The sequence below is a fragment of the Symphalangus syndactylus genome, chromosome 7, assembly GCF_028878055.3.
Source record: "Symphalangus syndactylus isolate Jambi chromosome 7, NHGRI_mSymSyn1-v2.1_pri, whole genome shotgun sequence".
In the NCBI taxonomy this organism is placed as follows: domain Eukaryota; kingdom Metazoa; phylum Chordata; class Mammalia; order Primates; family Hylobatidae; genus Symphalangus; species Symphalangus syndactylus.
In genome coordinates, this window is record NC_072429.2 from 142,542,808 (window position 1) to 142,560,990 (window position 18,183).

At 64.8% G+C, this 18,183-nt stretch overlaps 2 protein-coding genes across 7 annotated transcripts in view; one reads left to right on the top strand and one right to left on the bottom strand.

Moving 5' to 3' along the window:
* Positions 1–658: 658 nt before the first annotated feature.
* Positions 659–16,790, bottom strand: FAM83H (family with sequence similarity 83 member H). Of its 6 annotated transcripts, none has more exons than XM_063643700.1 (5): positions 16,527–16,790; positions 6,455–6,916; positions 5,451–5,615; positions 5,259–5,383; positions 659–5,007 (listed from the first exon to the last, which is right to left on the bottom strand). In XM_063643700.1, the coding sequence occupies exons 2-5, from the start codon at positions 6,899–6,901 to the stop codon at positions 2,238–2,240; spliced, it is 3,507 nt and encodes a 1,168-aa protein (XP_063499770.1). In that variant the 5' UTR covers positions 6,902–6,916; positions 16,527–16,790; the 3' UTR covers positions 659–2,237. The 6 variants fall into 6 exon arrangements, with proteins under 6 accessions (XP_063499770.1, XP_055143538.1, XP_063499769.1 ...); XM_055287563.2 differs by lacking the exon at positions 16,527–16,790 and adding an exon at positions 13,966–14,847; XM_063643699.1 differs by lacking the exon at positions 16,527–16,790 and adding an exon at positions 10,009–10,109.
* The window catches only part of IQANK1 (IQ motif and ankyrin repeat containing 1), a 60,298-nt gene continuing 52,519 nt past the window's right edge, over positions 10,405–18,183 (top strand). Inside the window, exons 1-3 of the mRNA XM_063643701.1 lie at positions 10,405–10,548; positions 12,171–12,259; positions 16,199–16,302. Coding sequence (XP_063499771.1) covers positions 12,175–12,259; positions 16,199–16,302 — 189 coding nt within the window. The 5' untranslated portion in view covers positions 10,405–10,548; positions 12,171–12,174. The remainder of the gene's footprint in view (positions 10,549–12,170; positions 12,260–16,198; positions 16,303–18,183) is intronic.

The window sequence follows — 18,183 nt, forward strand, 5'->3', positions numbered from 1 at the left end:
CTTGGCCTCAGGCTGGGCAGTGTGTGGTGGGGCTGCTGAGTGGGGAATCACAGGTGGGCACCCAGGAGTGTGCCTGCACAGGGGGCATCGGGGACAGGGACAGGAGAGCAGCGTGAAGTTGGAGGGGCCAGGTGGGCCTTGGAAGTGGAGCTGGGGGGTCTTTAGTGCCCCCCACAGGGATGGGTGGTGGGTCCACAGGGGAAATCCGGGAGGCCACATGGTTAAAGGCTGCAGGATATAACTGAGCGATTATACACACTGGGGAACGTGCTAGAATATTTTGTGCGTTGTGTTTTATGAACACCGAAATGTGCCACATCATAGTTTAGAAGAGGTGGAGGGTGCAGGCAGGAGGCTTCGAAGGCCCAGGCAGGGCCGCCAGCCTCTGGCCTCTCCATGGGCTCCAGCTGGAGAGCCTGTCCGCTCAGCGACACCCCAGGCAGCACCAAGACAAACGTGCCCACAAGAACATCATGGCCAAGAGATGCTCAGGCGCGTCCCGCTGCCAGGCACCTTTTCCACCTGGCCAGAAGTCCCTGCTGTCATCCCTACTTGGGCGGTGGTTTTAGTGACCAGTGGGCTGTCCAGCAGTGAAAGTGGGGTCACTTCCCTTCCTTTCCCAGTCTCTGGAGTCAGAACTGCTGCCTTGTTTCTTAACTCAGTTCCCTCTTAAGATTTATTACACTAAAAAAAAGTTAGTTTTTGAAAAGAAATAGGAGAATACAGAAACATGAATTTCAAGAGGCTAGTGTCTAACAGTGGGGGCTTTCTACACACGTGGTGCCAAAATGTGTCATTCTGAGTCAACTGCAATTCCTCTCTAGGGGTGAAAAGAGATACAAGATAAGCCAGGAACCCTGGACAGATTCTTGGTGTTAAAGAGGAAAGGACCTGAGAACGGGGCTGGTGGGGAGAGGGGGGTGTCTGCTGGATACCAAGACAAGGACCACTCCCACCTGCAGGGGTGCCCAGGACCTAGCTGGGCTCGGCCTCAGCTGCACCTTGTCCCCTGCCCTCACCTGGCCCCATACCTGTCAAGGATAAGCACTCCAAAACCAGCCCTTCTAGCGCCTGGCTTGGGCTGGGCCTGTGCAGGGGGTGCTCATGAGGCCGGGGCCACAGGTTGTCTGGACCATGTTTTATTGTGCTGCAAAGCCCAGTGCCCCCTCCCCACTCTCACCCAGTGCCGGCCAGAGCCTTGCTGGAGGAGATGGCAGACCTGGCCAAGGCGCCCCTTTGGGCTTCCCTGCGTCCCGTTCCCAGAGGCCTGCTCTGTCCGGCTTCCTTGCCACTCCAAGGGGCATCTTCTGGTCCAGCTTCACCCCCCAACCCCTTGCAAACTGCCCGTAGCCAGCCCAGTCTTCCCCCACAGAAGAGACGGGCCTCCGAGAAAGATGCTGGGAGGCAGCGAGCTGGAGAATCCAAGTAGGAAAGGAAGTGAAGCCCTGAGGACGGGGGAGACCCTGGGCGGGGAGGGGAGAGGGAGGGAGGAGACCCTGAGAGAGGGAGAAGGGAGGGAGGGAGCGGGGAGGCCCTGAGAACAGGAGGCCCTGAGGAGGAAAAGGGCCCAGAGAATGGGGAGTTGAGGCACAGAGGCGAGACCCTTGCAAGAGGACAGTGGACTTAGTGGGGTGCACGGCTCATGCCTGTAATCCCCCCACTTTGGGAGGCTGAAGCGGGCGGATCATTTGAGGCCAGGAGTTGGAGGCCAGCCTGGCCAACATAGTGAAACCCTGTCTCTACTAAAAATACAAAAACTACCTGGGCGTGGTAGCACACACCTGTAACCCCAGCTACTCAGGAGGCTGAGGCAGGAGAATCGCTGGAACCCGGGAGGCAGAGGTTGCAGTGAGCCCAAACAGCTCAACTGCACTCCACCCCTAGGTCTCAAAAAAAAATGGGAGCGGGGGAGGACTGAGGCACAAAGAGATGGCGGAGCCAGACGCTGCGCCACGCAAGGCTGATGGTGCAGAAATGAAGGTGCTGAGGGGAGAAAGGCACTGGTGGTGAGGGGCTGCAGCCCCAGCGTTGGGGAGGCCAGGGGGCAGAGACGGCAGCTGCCAGGTGAGCGTCCAGTGGAGCCGAGGTCTGGCGCACTCAGTCAAGCCTCAAGCGGCCGTGGCCTGACAGCCGCCGCTCAAGCACATGAGCAGGGCTCTCTGTTCCGTGGGGGTTCCGGGTGACCGGGGCAGTGATGCGCACACCCTGGCCTGGGCTGGGCTGCTAGGCCAGAAGACTCACTTCTTGCCTTTGAATGTGCCCAGGATCTTGGGCACGAACTTGCCCACCTTGCTGTCCCTGGTGCCCTCCTCCGCGGGGCCTTCCCCTGCCCCAGGGCCGCTGGCCTCCTCTTTCTTGCAGAAGACCTCGAAGCGGCTGTACACGCGCTTCTCCTTGCGCATGCTCTCCATGCGGCGCAGCAGCCGATCGCGCTCCTCCGCGCTGGCTGGCAGCGTGCGGCTCAGCCGGCCCTGGGTCCCCAGGCTGTCCGAGCGGAAGATGGCTGAACACTTGTCCTTGTCGGACATATCTGGGGCCAGGACGCCAGCAGCCGGTGGACGGCCTAGCTCGGGGCTGCTGTGGGTCGGACCGGGGCTCGGGGCAGGGACCGCGCGGTGCTTCTGGCCGTGGGCGCTGATCTGCTCCAGAATGGCCTTCGTGTCATCCCGAAGGTTGCTGCTGTACAAGGCGTTGGCCGTGGCTGAGGACAGGCGCGCCCGCTGACTCCGCTCTTCTGTGGCAGCCTCCGTGCTGTCACCCCGGCCCAGTGACAGCCGCCGCGGGCTCTCGGGTTGGCCGTTCTCCTGCGGCACTGGGAAGCCACCCTCATCCTCCATGCGCCGCTCGCCCTTGGGGCTCAGCAGCTGCCTAAGACGCAGGGAGCCTTTGCGCAGGACTTCCATGGGGCCGCTCGGCCCCTCCTCCGCGGGCCCGGCCTTCGGGGACTCCCCGGAGAAGGTAAGGGTGAGGCTGCCCCTGCGCTCCGGCACGGGGGGCACCGGACTGCCCCTGCGCTCGGGGTAGGCTGAGGTGGGGCTCCCCTTCTGCTCGATAAATCCTGTAGTTGGACTTCCTCTTCGAGTGGAAAACCCAGGCGTGGGGCTCCCCTTCCGCTCAGGGTAAGCCGAGGTGGGGCTCCCTTTTGGCTCATTATGGAGCACCTGGTGCGCCCCGGGCCCTTCCAGCGGCAGAGGACTGTCCAGCCCTTGCGGGGAGGTTGAGTAGCCCTGGGCAGAGAGGAAGCGGGAGGGCAGGCGGTCAGAGCCGCTCCGGCCCAGCGTGTCGAGCAGCTGCGCCGCGGTGAGTGACGCGGCTCCCGGCTGCCGCTCCGCCTCCTGGTGCAGCTGCTGCGCGAAGGAGTCGCGCAGGTCCAGCAGGCAGCTCTCGAGGCTGCGGCGCTCGCCCCCCACGCCACCTGGGGCCGCCACCTCTTCCCGCCACGCCTGGGACACGACGGCCTTGCTGTGGCTGGCAACGGTGATGGCGCCCGCGCCGCCGCCGGGATCACGGGCTGGGCCCTTGTACTTCTCCAGCAGCTCCGCCACCTTGGTGGAAGCCGCGGAGTGTACGGCCTCTCCGCCGGGCCCCAGCGTCTCGCTGACCGTCTGCTCCTTGTGCAGCAGCTGTATCTTCTCAGTGGCCGCCGCAGCCCCGGCCGCGCCCTCGGCCTGTGACGTGCTGAAGATGAGCGAGGAGCGCAGCCTGGAGCTGCGCTGGACCAGAGGGTTCAGGCGCGAGCGGAATGAGTCCTGCTTGGCCAGGCCAGGCTCCTCCGGGCCCTCGCGCTCTGGGCCGTTGCCGCCGCTGCCTGAGCCTGGCACCGGGACCTTGGTGGGGAAGGCTGCAGGGACGCGGAAGGCCGAGGGGAGCAGGTCGCCGGCAGGTGCCCGGCCCCCAGGGGCCAGCACGTCGTCTTCGTAAGCCTCCGCTTCCATGGGAGCCGGCAGGCCGTCGTCGCCCCCATCCTCGCCGTGGCAGCCGCTCAAGTAGGAGGCCAAGCGCCAGCGCCGCAGCCCGGCCCGCCCCTCGGGCCCGCCCCTGGGCTCCGGCTCCGCCTCGGGAGCGGGGTCTGGGCCGGGCCTCGCCGCGGCCTGGCATGGGAAGCGCTGGGTCAGGTTGGGGCGCGGGGCTCCGCTGGGCTCCAGGCCGCGGGGTCCGGGCCCGAAGGCGGGGTCCGAGCCGTGGCGTACCTCGCGGGACGCGCTGGACGGCACGTAGTCCAGCCGCTGGTGCCCGTCGGGTCCGAGCTCCGGGAAGCGCGGCCCGGCTCCCAGGGTGAAGTCATCCGGGTCCGCGAAACCCGCGCGGCCCCCGCGAAGCTTCTCGAACAGACCCTGCGGACGCGCCGGCGCGAGCTGCGGGTCCCACTGGTACTGCTGCTGGTAGAGCTGGTCGCGGTGGAAGTGGCTGGTCTGGAAGCGGAAGTCGTCGCCGTGGCTGAGGAACGTCTGCCGCGACACCTGCCGAGCGGCCGCGAAGTTCTCCACGGCGCCCGCGCCCTCGGTCGCGAAGCTGTGCCGCTTGAAGGCGTCCATCTCTAGGTGCCGCGCCTGGAAGAAGCCCCGCGCGCCCGCGAGCTCCCCAGCCGGCCCGGCCTCGGCCTCCAGGCGCCGCGAGAGCGGCCGCAGCCCCGCGTGCGGTTCCAGCGCGCCCCCCGGCATCCGCGGCGGCTCCTCCCGGCGGAAGGCCGACAGGAAGTGGCGGTCCGGGTCGAGGAAGGAGGGGAAGCCCAGGCCCTCTTCCCGGGGTGGCGGGAACAGCAGGTGCGCTCGTTTAGGGAAGGAGAAGGGGGTTGGCGCCCCGACCCCAGGGACGCCCACGAGGGGCCCGGCCCCGGCATACGGAGCCAGGGCATAGGCGTCCATGCGGGCCAGGGCCGCGGCCGAGGGCACAAGCGGCTCGGACTGCGCGAAGAGGATGCGGAACTCCTCGTCGAAGCTGGAGACCAGCTCTCCTTGGAACACGTGCGCCAGGCTGCGGTGGATCTTCTCAAAGGACCACATGAAGCTGTGGGGGGGGGGGGGGGTCAGGGCCAGAGTCAAACCGAGCTGGAGCGAGGGCACTGCAGCCCCGTGGGCAGCGGGTGGGGCGGGGAGGACGCAGGGTTGTGAGGTCTGCAAGGACCTGGGCCCGGCTAGGCTGTGCAGGGCTCTACAGGACAAGGGCTCCTGGCGAGGAGGGCCCTGGTGTGGAAAGGGGGTGCTGGGGCTACAGGAGGAGGCCCCAGAGAAGGGGGTGAGGGAACCCCGCGGGCGCACCTGTAGCTCCCACTCATCACCACGGCACAGTCCACCAGCAGGAACTTCTCCTTGACATGGCCCTTGAAGGACTTCCCAGTGCGGCAGTAGTAGGTGGGGCCCGCCACAGTCCGTACGCGCAGGAACTGGGGAGGGAGGGGAGTCAGATCTCTCCCACGGGTCCTCCCCAAGGTCCCACTCCCGGGAACTCACATCCACGTGGTGCAGGTTGACACGGCACTTGTCAGCCATGTCCAGGAAGTGCTGCGCGTTCATCTCATCCAGCAGGATGTAGACTGGGACCCGACGGGCTGCGGCTTCCAGCACTTCGCTGAGCAGGTCCACATCAGTGAACATGTCCATCACCACAGCCACCACCTGCAGGGGCGGGTCAGGACGGAGAGGAGAGGCCCCTGCTGTCCCCACACCATTGTCCAGCCTCCCCTCCACACCCGGGAGGCGTCTGGATCACCCACAACCACTGTGAAACAAGCTAGTCCATCCCAGGGAGTGGGGCCACGTCTGGGAAGATGGGTGGGAAGATGGGCAGGAAGAGAGGACCAAACAGAAGAGGTGTGGAACTGGCCATAAGGGGGGAACCGAGGCAGGTGCAGGGCAGAGAACCCTGGACGAGGGTGGGCCAGGTTGGGGCACGGGGCCCCGCTGGGGGCACGGCAAGGGCCCCTCAAAATCCCCTCCACCCTACAGATGGCTGAGCTGCCCCCACTCCAGGGCAGCTGTCAGGGCTGAGTCCCAGGCTCGTTCTGCCCTGGGACGGGGTTGCTGCCCTGGGTAGGGGAGAAAGTCACGGGCCTTTAGTGTCTGGACCTGATGCCTCAGTCGCTATGGTTTAACAGCACCCTCCGCCGTCTGCTAGCTGTTTGGTGAGGGTTAGAAGCCCTCAGCTGGCCAAGGGCCTCCGGGCAGGATGAGACGTAATTATCTGAACAATGAACCCAGGCTGGTGGGGTGCCCACCCATCCCAGAGCCCCCGAGTTTCTGGGCACTGGCCATGACCACGGGCAAGCAGACCTGTGCAGAGCCTGCAGCCCCTGATGACCGAGACCTGGCAGCCCTGAAGATCTTTGCCAGGGACCCCCACTCCAGCTGGAGCTCAGGGCTCACCCCACAAGCTGATCACGCTCATGCGTCTCCTCCACCCTCGTGCCTCTAGCCCCGGCCCCTCCCCTACTACCCTCAAGCCCAAGATGGTGCACCTGCTGGGCGGAACGGATCATCCTGCGGGCCTCATCCTTGATGCTGGGGCTGTCGGGGGGCGGTGGCTGCACCAAGGTGGTCACCTCAGTGCCCTGGAAGCCGAAAGTCAGAGGCCAGCCCAGATCAAGCTCAGGCACAGCCTGGTCTGAGTTCACCGGCCAGTATGTACCCGAGGAGCCATCCATGTCCACGTCGAGAAGGCTGCCTTCTGGTGGCTCTCGGGTGACATACTGTGGAGGCCGAAGGTGTCGGCTCACGTGTTCCAGCTCTTCAGGGCACAGGAAGTCTGGTGCCCCCTCGGTAGCCAGGAAGCGGCTGTAGGCCTCCGAGCCACCCTCGGCCAGTGCATCCACCGCCAGGCGGTAGTACTCTTTGTAGTGAGGCGGCAGGTACCCAGGTGCCAGTGGGTTGTCCCCCTGCGAAGAGCTCTGAGAGCGACGGGCCATGTTGGGGCCAGGGGCCTGGAGGGGCAGGGAGACACATGACTAGGGGTGGGGGCACTGGGACCACTCCTACCCTTGAGCATGGACACACTGGAAAGGGCCGTCAGTGACTTGGGTAGCCTGGAGTTTAGCCCATGCCCAGGAGGCCTTCCAGGGCACCAGCCGAGCCAGGCTCACAGAGGGCAACCCAGACCCTAGAACGCCCCTAGCTGAGGGGACACTGGCAGAGGGCTGGGGCACAGGTATCCCAGCCCTGTCTCTCCTTTCTCTGGGAAGCTGAGGCAGGAGGACTGCTTGAAGCCATGAGTTTGAAACCAGCCTGGGCAACACAGCAAGACCCTATCTCTACAAAAAATTTTAAACATTAGGCAGGCATGGTGGTGTGTGCATGTAGTCCCAACCACTTGGGAAGCTGAGACAGAAGGATTGTTTGAACGCAGGAATTGGAGGCTGCTGTGAGTTATGATTGTGACACTGCACTCCTGCCTGGGTGACAGAGTGAGACCGCATCGCTACAAAAACTAAAAATAAAACCAATGCCGCCCCCAAAATATTTTATGACTGTTGGCTTAAAGACAAACATAATCCAGGCTGCATTCATCATTATAATATTCACTTTTTTCTTATTTTAAGACATTCACGGACCCCTGGCACTGTGCCTACTGGACAAGCCGCTGCCGCCCATGCTGCCCACGTGTCTCTGACTGCCTGGGAGACCGTGGGTAAGTAACTGTACCTCTCTGGCCTACCTCTACTGCACAACATAGCTGAGGGTCCGCATGACACCACGCCTAGCCCAAGGTGAGCGCAGCAAACAGGGCTGTGACCAACCTCCTCCTGAATGGCAACCTTAAGTCCCACACACAGTCCCGGGCCACACCTCCTCACCATCCTCAGGGTTTCACAGTTGGGTTCCCACAGCCCATTCTATAACCGCCCAGCCCTGGAACACTGACCCCTAGACCCTGTCCCTGTCTACCAGCCCCCCTCCTTCCCTTGGTCCACCCTTGACCTCTTTCTTGTCACTGTCCCTCTCAGATAAAACCTCCCTGGGCCACAGCCCCTTCGCGCCCACAGGACCCTGCAGGGCCTGCACTCCACATGGCCCAGATTTGGCTCTCCACTTGCTGAGAGTCCTGTCTCCACCAGCCCCCGTCCAGGGCAGCAGGGACCTTTCCAGGTCCTGAGCTCCCCACCACCATCCATGCTTGGCTGCCCTACAGCCCACTCTGTTCTCTGAAGGGTCCCTGCAGGGGGCCTGGCCTCTCCAGTAAGGTGTCTGATGGGGAGCACCCAGGGCCCATGCACACAGGGTCACCGAGCTACCTGGGTACCTCTCCCTGGAAGGAGAGCCCTAGGGACCGCTCAGCCCATCCCACAGCTCCTCGGGTTGGGGAGGGAGGCAGGACACCTGTCCCTGCCTAGCACACTGGTTCCTAAATGTTGGCCCTGGCTAGGAAGGTGCCCAGAGGAGCGTGACCTTGGGCGCTGACAGGATGGATGCCGGCCAGCTGGACTGCATGGGTGCTAGCCGGAACCACTTGGCTGAGAATGTTGGGGTCAGGAGGCAGCTGTCCTGCCTGATGCCCCTGGGGGTGACATGGAGTTGGGACGTGGGAAATACCTGGTGCCACTCAACAGCCCTAGATGCCAACCGGCTTGGGAGAAGCTGTCCCAACATTTCTTTGTTGGGGCACTGTCCTCATGGTTGACATATGGGGCTGGTTAGGGCACACTGTTCTGGTTGTGCCAGGGGCAGATCGAGGCCTACCACATGGGGGTGAGGTGTAGGCCTGTCTGGCTGGGCCGGGGGCGCCCACTCACCATTGCCCGCCTGGCTGTAGGGGCGGTGTCTGACCATACAGGGCAGGGAGAACAACCCTGCTGATCTTGTTTGAGGGCACTTCTCAACGCTGGGGGGACACTCTAGAAAGGACCCCCACTGTCCCTTTGGATTTCACAGTGTCCAGGCTTCAGGCTGTGTGTAATGGGGGCAGGGACCATCCAGACTGTGGAAGCCCCCGTGGCCAGGAGCCCTCCCAGCAGACACCCCTCGTCCTCACAGGGTGATGCCCACACCTCCAATGGCATCATTCCTCACATGGTCTCCTTTCATGGGTACGTGTCTCCTGAGCTATGGACAGGGCCGCAGCCACTCCCGAGCCCAAGATGGAGCACCCCAGTGGCCTGCATGCCCACACATTTGCCTACCAAACGCCTGCCCAAGGGAGGGAGGGCGCGGAACCCACCCATGGCCAATGACTCAGCACGAATCCACTCTTCTGCTGCTGACCCCTGACCTCTGACTCGGAAGTCAGGGCCCTCAGCTGGCCTTCAAGGACCCCATCCTCTCCACCCTGGCAGGAAGTGGGGTTCCTGAGTATCTGGAAGGAGGACCCCATGGAAGGATCCGGAGTTCCTACACAAAGTGGGGTGAACCTGTGCCAAGTTCCGACGCGCACAGGAGGGCGCGGAGGCTCTAGGCGGCGGAAAGGTGGGGTGCGGTGGACAGGGCTCACAGACCGGAAGTCGCTCAGTGATAACTTGCGGGGTGGGCACCCCAGCCCCCAACGTGGTCAGTGCACCCTACGAGCTCGCGGCTGCGGCGCCTGGGTGCGCTATCCGCCCACCCCAGCCCAGGAACGTGGGCGCGAGGGGCAGCACTCCCATCACTCGCCCTGCTCGCCACGCGGGGATCCAGGCGGCACCCTGGCCACCCCAGTCCACGGCGGCCCGGGCGGGCGTCCCCAGGGAAGGGTCCAGGCCGTGCCCAGTACCCAGACTCCAGCTAGGCCGCGAGGGCGGGAGCAAGTCGGGACGTCCGGGCAGGCTCCACCCGGATCCCGGGCCCCTTCCCACTCGGCTCTTCTCGGGCCGGCGTCGTGCGGGGGCGCTCGCGTCCATATCGGCACAGCGGCGCCCCCTGTCCGAGCAGCCGCGCCGCCCCGGCCCCGGGTACGCGGCCGCGCTCCACTCCCACCGCCCCTCTCTGGATCGCGCGGCCCCGGCCCAGGTGTGGGCGCAAGGGTAGCCCAGGTGGGACAGGGCCAAGGGGCACTCGCCCCCCGCCTCGCCCCGCCCCGCTCGGGCCGGGGAAGGGGGGGCCCTACCTGGCCAGGTGCGCGGGGTCTCGGCACAGGGGCAGCAGGAGCCGACCGCCGCCCAGCGGCCTCGCGGTCCGGTCGGTCCGGCAGCCACTCCCTGCCGCGGCCCGCCCGGCCTGATTCACGCGCCCGCCCCCGCCCCGCCCGTCGCTCCTGTCTCCTGCCTGCCCGGGCAGCACCTGGGGGCGGGGCAGCCCCACCCGCGGCGCGCCCGCATTCCTGCGCCCCGCGCCCGCCGCGGCCCCACTGCCAGTCCCAGCCCGCGCCCCCGGCCCGCGCCCCGACCCGCCCGTGCCCTGCGGCCGCGCGCCCGGAGACCCCGGCCCAGCGCCGCCGGAGACCGTGAGGCCCCCACTTCAAAGACCCCGACCCCCGGGAGCCCAACTGTTGACCCAAGGCTCAAAGTTCCTAGCCTGACCCCTGACCCTCGCCCCGGAAGTCGGAGTGACTCGGAAGTTCCGGCTCGGTCGCTAGGAAACGAGCCAGCCCGACGCCAGGGGCGGAGCTCTGGCCTCCTCGCCGAGTTGGGGGAGGCAGGTGCGACAGGTGAGGACGGTGGGGCGGCGTCGAGCCCCGGGCGGGGTCGGGTCTGGGAGCCCCGAGAGCACAGGGGATCCCCTCACCACACACCGGTCTCCCACCGCACCAGCGCCCTACACGTAGAGGGGACCCCGTCCACACAGAGGACCCCCCAGACCCCAACCCCCACCACACACACTGATGCCCACAAGTACCTGGGGTCCCCCGTCTTTCTCCCTCATCCCCTCACACCGATGCCCACACTTGTAGGGGACTCTGCCGCAGTGACCCCCCATGCATATGCGGACCCCGAATGACCTGTCCCTCACGTACACCAACCCCCAAGCACAGGAGACTCCTCAGGAAGACAGAAGCCACAAGCACACCGAGTCCTGCCCATGCCAGTCACCCACAAACACGCTCACATCCGCACACCTAGGGAACCCCACCTGCCTATGAGATTCCTCAGACACCAACCCCACACACAAACAGGGGATGCCATATTCGCACTGACTCTGAGAGCACAGGGGACCTCCCTCACACATACGGAACCCTGTGTACACACAGGGACTCTGCAAAAACCAAGCCCCAACGGACAAGGGACCCAGTGTACACACCAAGCCTCACATACCAGACGCCCCCCATGTACACAGCAACTCCCACACACCACCCCAAGCTGCCCCTGGGTGCTCCAGTCCCCCAGGTCCCCTTCAGGCCCTCACTTAGGGCCCCTCCCCCTCTTAGGCCCTGGATCATCTGTCCAAACCACCACCCCTCGCCCCTGCCACTCCCACCCCAAGGACTGGCCCTGCCTCAACCCTTTCTGACGGTCATCAGTCACCTTTCTCTTTGTCCCTCTTGCCATGTGATCCTATTTTCTGTTTCCAGGGTCACTCCCAGTTTCATTTGTTCTTTTCCCAAACACTCAGTGACACCCCACTGGTACCAGCATGCTGGAAACATGGGTGGGGGGTCAGACCAGTGCCCAGGCAACTGTGCTGCAGCGGGTGAGGGGCATGGGGCACCGGGGAGGACCCTGATAGGCTGGGGCAGGCAGGAGGAGCCCCCCAGGGAAATGAACTTGGGGGTCAGCTGTGTGGACTAGGGAGAGGGGTATTGCTCCAGGGCCTGACAACACCGTCTGCCAGGGCCGGGACCACATAGGGTCTGAGGGTGTGGAGGGGTGAGTGTCTTGGGTGGGCTGGGGAGCAGGCTCAGGGGTGGGCTGGGTTCCCAGGGCAGTGGAGAGGCATGGAGGTTCAGCAGAGAGGGCCGTGCTCATGCTTACGGTGAGAACAAAGACCGGCCCACTGGCAACCCAGCAGCTTGGGGCAGTGAGAAGACTGCTGGACTCCAGATCCTGCGCCCGGCAGGATGGGCTGAGCCTGGGGCAGAGGGGCAGGCAAGCCACGGCCGGGGGAATGGGATGTGGGGATGTGGCCAAGTGCTCTTGCCAGGCATCCCGGCTCAAGCTTCTGGGCACACACCCGGGGTGGGCAGGCAGACAGGACACCAGCTGGGAAGCCTCAGGGGAGCCCATGTTCCTGCTGTCATCCACTCAGGCCCCCGTGGTGTGCCCTGTTCCCCACTGCAGCTGCCCCTGCCCTCTGCCACTCTGAGCACCCTCTCCCTGCATACTCACCCCCCAGGAGAATGCACAGTAAGAAGGGGGGACCCAAAGCTGCAGCTGGGAAGTGGCAGACGCTCCACCCTGGGTCCAAGATGAGAGCCGCTGCTGGTGAGTGCACCCTCTGGCCTCCAGGGCACTGTCACCCAGACGCTGACCTGTGAGACCTTCTGTGTAGCCACCAAGAGACACCCCTCTGAGGAGAGCCCTTCTTCCAAGAGTGGCTTTCAGGGGACCTCTGAGTTGGGATTAGGTGTGATTGACTGAGGGTTCAGAGCCCATTCATTCGTCTCAGACCTTGAGCCTGAATCTATTTTTTTTTTTTTTTTTTGAGACGGAGTCTCACTCTTGTCATCCAGTTGAGTGCAATGGCGCGATCCCTACTCACTGCAACCTCTGCCTCCTGGGTTCAAGTGAGTCTTGTGCTTCAGCCTCCCAAGTAGCTGGGATTATGGACCTGCGCCACCACGCCCTGCTAATTTTTGTATTTTTGTTTTAGTAGAAACAGGGTTTCGCCATGTTGGCCAGGCTGGTCTCGAATTCCTGACCTCAGGTGATCCGCCCGCCTCGGCCTCTCAAAGTGCTGGGATTACAGGCTTGAGCCACCATGCCCGGCCAAGCCTGAATCTTATACCCCTGGGGATGGGGTGGGGGCCTAGGGGTAGCACTCAGATAAGCCCAGCTTTGGAACACATGGAGGTGGGAAGGGGGCAGGAGCCAGTGGGAGGAGCCTAGGTGGCCAAAAATGGGTTTTGAAACAGGAGGGTTCGAATCCGAGCTGGGGATTCTCAGTCTAAGCATGTGTTCTCCTCTGACTCTCTGCTGCATCTGGGCCATCCTGTGCTGCCCTCTGCCTGCGGCTTTGCTCCCAGTCACCTTCTTCATAGTCACTTCCAGGTTGGATGGTGACAACTCACCTGGGCTGGGTTTTCCTGTGGGTCAGGAAGCAGACTTCCCCCAGTACCCTCCCCAACCCCGACCCCGCCTTCACTGTTGTCACTCCCTTGCCCCAACTCCCATTTATTCTCTGTGCTGGCTGTGAACACATTCCAGGCTGCAAATCTGGGGTCCTTCAGCACCCAGGCCTGCACCGGGGTCTGTGATTGCTAAGAGAGCACCCCGTCCTGCTCCCCAGACTGCCCCTCTGCTTAGAGTTGGCCTGGCCTAACACCCCTGGACGCCAGAGAGCTCCCAGATTCACAGGAGCAGGTGGGATGATGATGGCCGCTCCTCCACGCCAGGCTGGGGTTAGATCCTAGTTCCCCAAAATAGCCCCAGCTGCGTCTGAGGCCAGCAGCCCTCCCGGAATGAGGATAATGGGCACAGGCGCCGCGTGCTGCTTCCGCAATCTCTAGCCCTGAGTACACTGCACTCCAATAAACAGGGGGCAGGGCAGGCGGACCAGCAAGGCAGCCAGGAAACTGGGTTTCGGGGGTGGGGGCTGTGCTCTTCAGTTCTGCTACCTACTGACCGCACACCCAGGCCTTTGCCCTGCACCGCAGCCCATACACTGCCCTGGACAGCTCTGGCCCAGCATGCCTGGGTCTGCTGCAGGGACACCTCTGTCCCTGAACAAGTATGTGCCCTCAGTGCCCATTTCCACCAAGCATTGGGCCAGCCTGGGCAGGCTTGCTGTCCCTTGGTCTTGCAGTGCCCTGTGTGGTGGGCACCAACTTCACTTGGCAGATGTGAAGAAGGGCCCACAGATGCCCTGCAGCCTAGCTTCCTGGGCCTCCACAGGCATCCCTAGGTTGCTGGAGAGGCCACCGCCCAACACAACAGTCCGGGACCCCTCCCGCCACCCCTCCAGGCCTTACCTGGCCTTGGGTCTGCAGTGCTTCGAGGCCCTCACTTCGGAGCTGATCCAGGGCCACGGCCAGCTGCAGCCCCTCCACGTGTACCCAGGCCTGCTCCTCCTGCAGCTGCTGTAGCCACAGCTGCTCTTCCTGTAGCTGCTGCAGCCACAGCTGCTCCTCCCGCCACAGCTGCATCTGCAGCTGGACCTGCCGCCACCGGTCCTCCAGCAGCAGCTGCTCCTGGGCCAGGCACAGCTGGACCTCATGGAGCCTCAGCAGTTCGGGGCCCAGGGCCGGCATGGGGTCCCCTGCTCCACAGCCTTCCATGTGCCCAGCAAGGACCAGCACCAGCTCAGACCCCGGAGCAGCAGCCGGCACCGGCCTCGAGGCTGCCTGTGGCTGCTCTGGCCTGGCCACCCTGGAGTGTTCCTGAGGTGCTGGCTCGATGCTGGTCACGTGCCCTGTAGGGGCCACCCCCGCTTCGCCCTGAGGGCCCCCTGGGGTGGGGGGCGGGGGCTCGACCTCGGGGCCCTGCTGCCCAGCTGCTGGCTGGGCCCTGCCTGCCCTCCTGGCCCGGGGTTTGCGAACTCGACTTCGTTTCCCAGACATGGCCCTGGATCCAGCGCCTCCGTCACCAGGTGTCTGCTCCCCAGGGGCCCTGGCTCATGGACCGGCCGGCCTCAGGCCAGCTCAGAGGGCGTCCCTGGAGGCCACAGTGGCTGTGTGCTCCCACGCCAGGCTCGGCCCCCTGTCCCAGGTCCTGCCCCTTGGCTGGAGCCCGCGGCACCGCAGCTCAGGACTCTGGCTCTGCCTATGGGCCTCACTGACCCCACTCGGTGGGGCCGGGCCACACCAGGGAGTTTATAGGGACTCCACGGCGCGGTGGCTCGCCTGGGCTGAGAGGCTGACTAACGCGCTGACACGGCGGCACGGGGCTTTACAGGGCACGGGCCCTGCTGGCGAGACTGGGAGGGAGGCTGAGAAGCTGGAGGAGGCAGCGCAGCAGCCAGAGCACCGGCTGTGCGCAGCAACGGGCGTGCCTCGTCCTGTCCTGGGCGGCACCAATGCCCCCCGCCCCCGCCCCACCCCAGCTCCCCCCGTCCCACAGCTGGTCGAGGGAAACTCAAACTGCAGGCCACAGGGACAGGAGCTGCATCCTGGCCGCACTGACCCTCAGGGCCCAGACCCTGCCTGGCCACAGACAATCTGAGCCCAGCTGGCCACAGGAACCCTCAGCCCATGCACTCTGGAGGGCTCCAGGGTAGCTACCACGCTCACAGGAGCCCCGCTGGGGTTTGGGCTTGCCCGTGGTGTTTGGTGGAGACAAAGGACCCAGGGACACAGTGGGAGCTAGGGCAGGGTTCGGGCCACTGCGCTGTGGCTGGCTGGAGAGACTGGGCCCTCAAAGGCCTGCATGGCGCTTTGTGAACTGATGTGGGGACCCGAGAAAAGTCCTGGCGGTCATGGAGGTGGGGCGGGGGCTCTTGGTGCCATCCCAGCTGGGGTCTGGCTGTCCTGAGCACTGCAACAAGGGCCTGACTGGACCAGAGCTGCCTTTGGGTCTCCAGGCCGGAGGTGGGGGTGCAGGGCTAGCCCCAAATGCCGGCGTCCTCTGGGCTTCTTGTTGGGAGGGTGGGCTCCAGTGGCCTCCTCCCTAGCGTTTCCCCAGCCCCGGGCTGCTGACTCACACCCACGCCCAGGGCCCCATCCCAGCCGGCTCAGCCACACTGGCTTGACTGGTTTGCCTGGCCCTCCTGGCCCAAGCCTGCCTGGAGCAGTGCTCCCGCCCCTGTTGAGTCCTAGCCCCAGAAGCTCAGGAGCAGAGGGACAGCCACCTGCCAGGGGAGTGCCGAATTGGACACACAGAGACCGGAAGGGCCTGGGGGAGGGACATGGCACAAGGTGGGGGACGGTGTTGGGTGGGGCAGGGCCAGCAGGCAGCACTGCCAGCCCACAAGGCCCTTCTAGCAGCGGCACAATCTGCCCATCCTTGGGCCCACAAGAGGCCAGGTGCGTTCCTGCTGGCTGGCTCTCGCCTGTGCCTCTCTGAGGCCCCCCGTGCAGTGGAGTATGTGCTGCTGGAGGAGCCCGTGCTCCTCAAGGTTGTCCGTGTGCTTCCCTCGGGAGGAGGCCCGGGTGGGGGCTCCCTCTCTGCCAGGATGCACGGCCCTTTCGGTGCCCCGTAAATGTCTCTTGAGACTAACGGGGATGGGGGCCTCTCACCCCAAGCTCACTGACGGTCGTTTTCCCTTAGGGAAGCCTGGGGAGAACCGCCCGCCGCAGAGGAAAGCGGGCAGGCAGGCGAGGCAGCCCGCGCCGGCTGAGACCCCACAGGCCCCCACAGGTGAGAGCCCGCATGTCCCGCGCCGCTGGGAGTGAGCGGGTGAGCTGTTGGCAGGGGGCTGCCCTGGGCCGGGACACGCTCGGTGTGGGCGCGCGCTTGCGTGTCATGTACACGTGTGCTTGTGCGCGTGTGCAGGTGCGTGCACGTGTGGGAGTGCGCGTGTACGCGCACCTGTGAGCGCTCGGCGCAGGCCCGCGACACGCCCGAGCCCCTCCCGCCGCGCCCCGCTCTCGCCCACCTCCTGGTGCTCCACTTGCCCGCCGCCCGGGTGCGTGGCCTCTCGGGAAGACCCTGCCCTGCGCCACTCGCCCTCGCGGGGGTCGGGGCCGCCTCCATCCCGGGTCCGCCGCGTCGTGCCCGCCCCGCGCGCGCCGCTCTCTGGTGGCAGGAAACGGGGCCCTGCGCGTCGCCTTGGGCCCAGATCGCCTTCTCAGGCTCTGCAGCTCCGACCCTGCGCTGCTCCCGACCGGGGTCGGCCGCTCAAACCTTCTTCCGGGCCCGGTACCGCCCTGAGGCTCAGCAGCGCCTCCCAACGCCAACTCGTCGTCGGTCTCCACGCACCCGCTGCCTCCCTCACTGCTCATTCTGTCCTCGCCGCTGCCCGCCCTCCTGCTTCTGCGCTGGTGCCGCGGGCCTGCCTCACCCACGGTTCTGCCTGCTCTTCCCTGGGCTCCTCTCCACGGAGCCGACGGGGCCTCTCGGCCCACATCAGGTCTGACCCTGGTTTGCCCCTGCTGGGCCTGGGCGATGCTTCCGAAGCCTCCAGATGCAGGCCTGGCACCAGCAGCCAGCTGTCCCCCCCAGCCCAGGCCCGGCACCGCCCATCGCCTGATCGCCTGTGTACCCCGCCACCCCGCCCCAGGTGTCAGGATAAGGAGCCTGACCCCGTCCTGAGGACGGAAGTAGTGGCAGTTGTTTGGTAAGAGCCTCAGGTGTGCGGGGGCACCGCCGCGGAAGGCCCCGTGGTGTGTAAGTGGTGGAGCGTGTCCAGTAGCTGGGGATTTGGCCTTGGCAAGAGGCAGCTATGAGAGGACGCAGGGAACACAAGGCCAGGCCCTAGGAAAATCTGGGGAAGATGTCCCTTCTGTCACTGAAGGCCAGCACCGAGGCTCTGCCTGGGACCGTCTCCTATCATTTCTGTGTCTGGGTGTCACTTTCCGCAGATGCAGGCTCCTGGTGGGAAACCAAGAGGCCGCTCTTCTGCTCTCAGTGTCATGGAAAGGCAGGGATGCCCCCATTTTGCTTTCTGTAGTTTGAGGTGGACTCCTAGCCTCCCTCCAGGACAGCCCCGCCTCACTGGCTAGGCGTCTTGGGGCCTCAGCCGCACTGCGGGGTGTGGGGCAGACAGGACCAGGGAGCTCCATCTTGTCGAGGGAAACTCAAACTGCAGGCCACAGAGCCAGGAGCTGCATCCTGGCCACACTGACCCTCAGGCCTTCCCTTCAGGAGCCTGCACCTGGAGAAAGTGACACCAAGACACAGGGAGCCCCGTGACCCCTGCCATGGTGCCTCTTTTTGCTACAAAGTGGGTTTCCAGCTCAGAAGCAGGGCTGCCGGCGGTGCTAGAACTGCACAGGTGGGGTTGGCCGGGGGGATTCTACACATCTGCTAGGAAGTCTATTTCAGCCAGAACAGACTGTGTGCCCTTCAGAGCAGCAAGTGTCAAGTGAAACTGCTCTGCCTCCAGACGGTAGGCTCAGCGCTAGGCACTTAGTTTTGAGGACGTGCAAGGCTGCAGCCCACAGCCGTGGCCACCCAGCTCACGTGCCTTCGGAGGAGTCCATGCCGCTGACTCAGCGCTTTCTGTGCCGCGGGGACACCTGGTCGCCATCACATGGACACGCTATTTTTGCACTCGGAGGCTATTCCAGGAAGTCCATCCAGACAGAGCACGC

What these genes read in the sequence shown, in the direction of transcription:
- FAM83H (XM_055287563.2), bottom strand. Translation starts at nt 14,553, where the DNA reads ATGTCTGGGAAACGAAGTCGAGTTCGCAAACCCCGGGCCAGGAGGGCA. An exon ending in CACTGCAGACCCAAGGCCAG is followed by an intron (nt 6,917 to 13,965) that starts GTAAGGCCTGGA and finishes CTGCCCCTCCAG; the next exon opens with GCCCCTGGCCCCAACATGGC. An exon ending in TCAACCTGCACCACGTGGAT is followed by an intron (nt 5,384 to 5,450) that starts GTGAGTTCCCGG and finishes CTCCCTCCCCAG; the next exon opens with TTCCTGCGCGTACGGACTGT.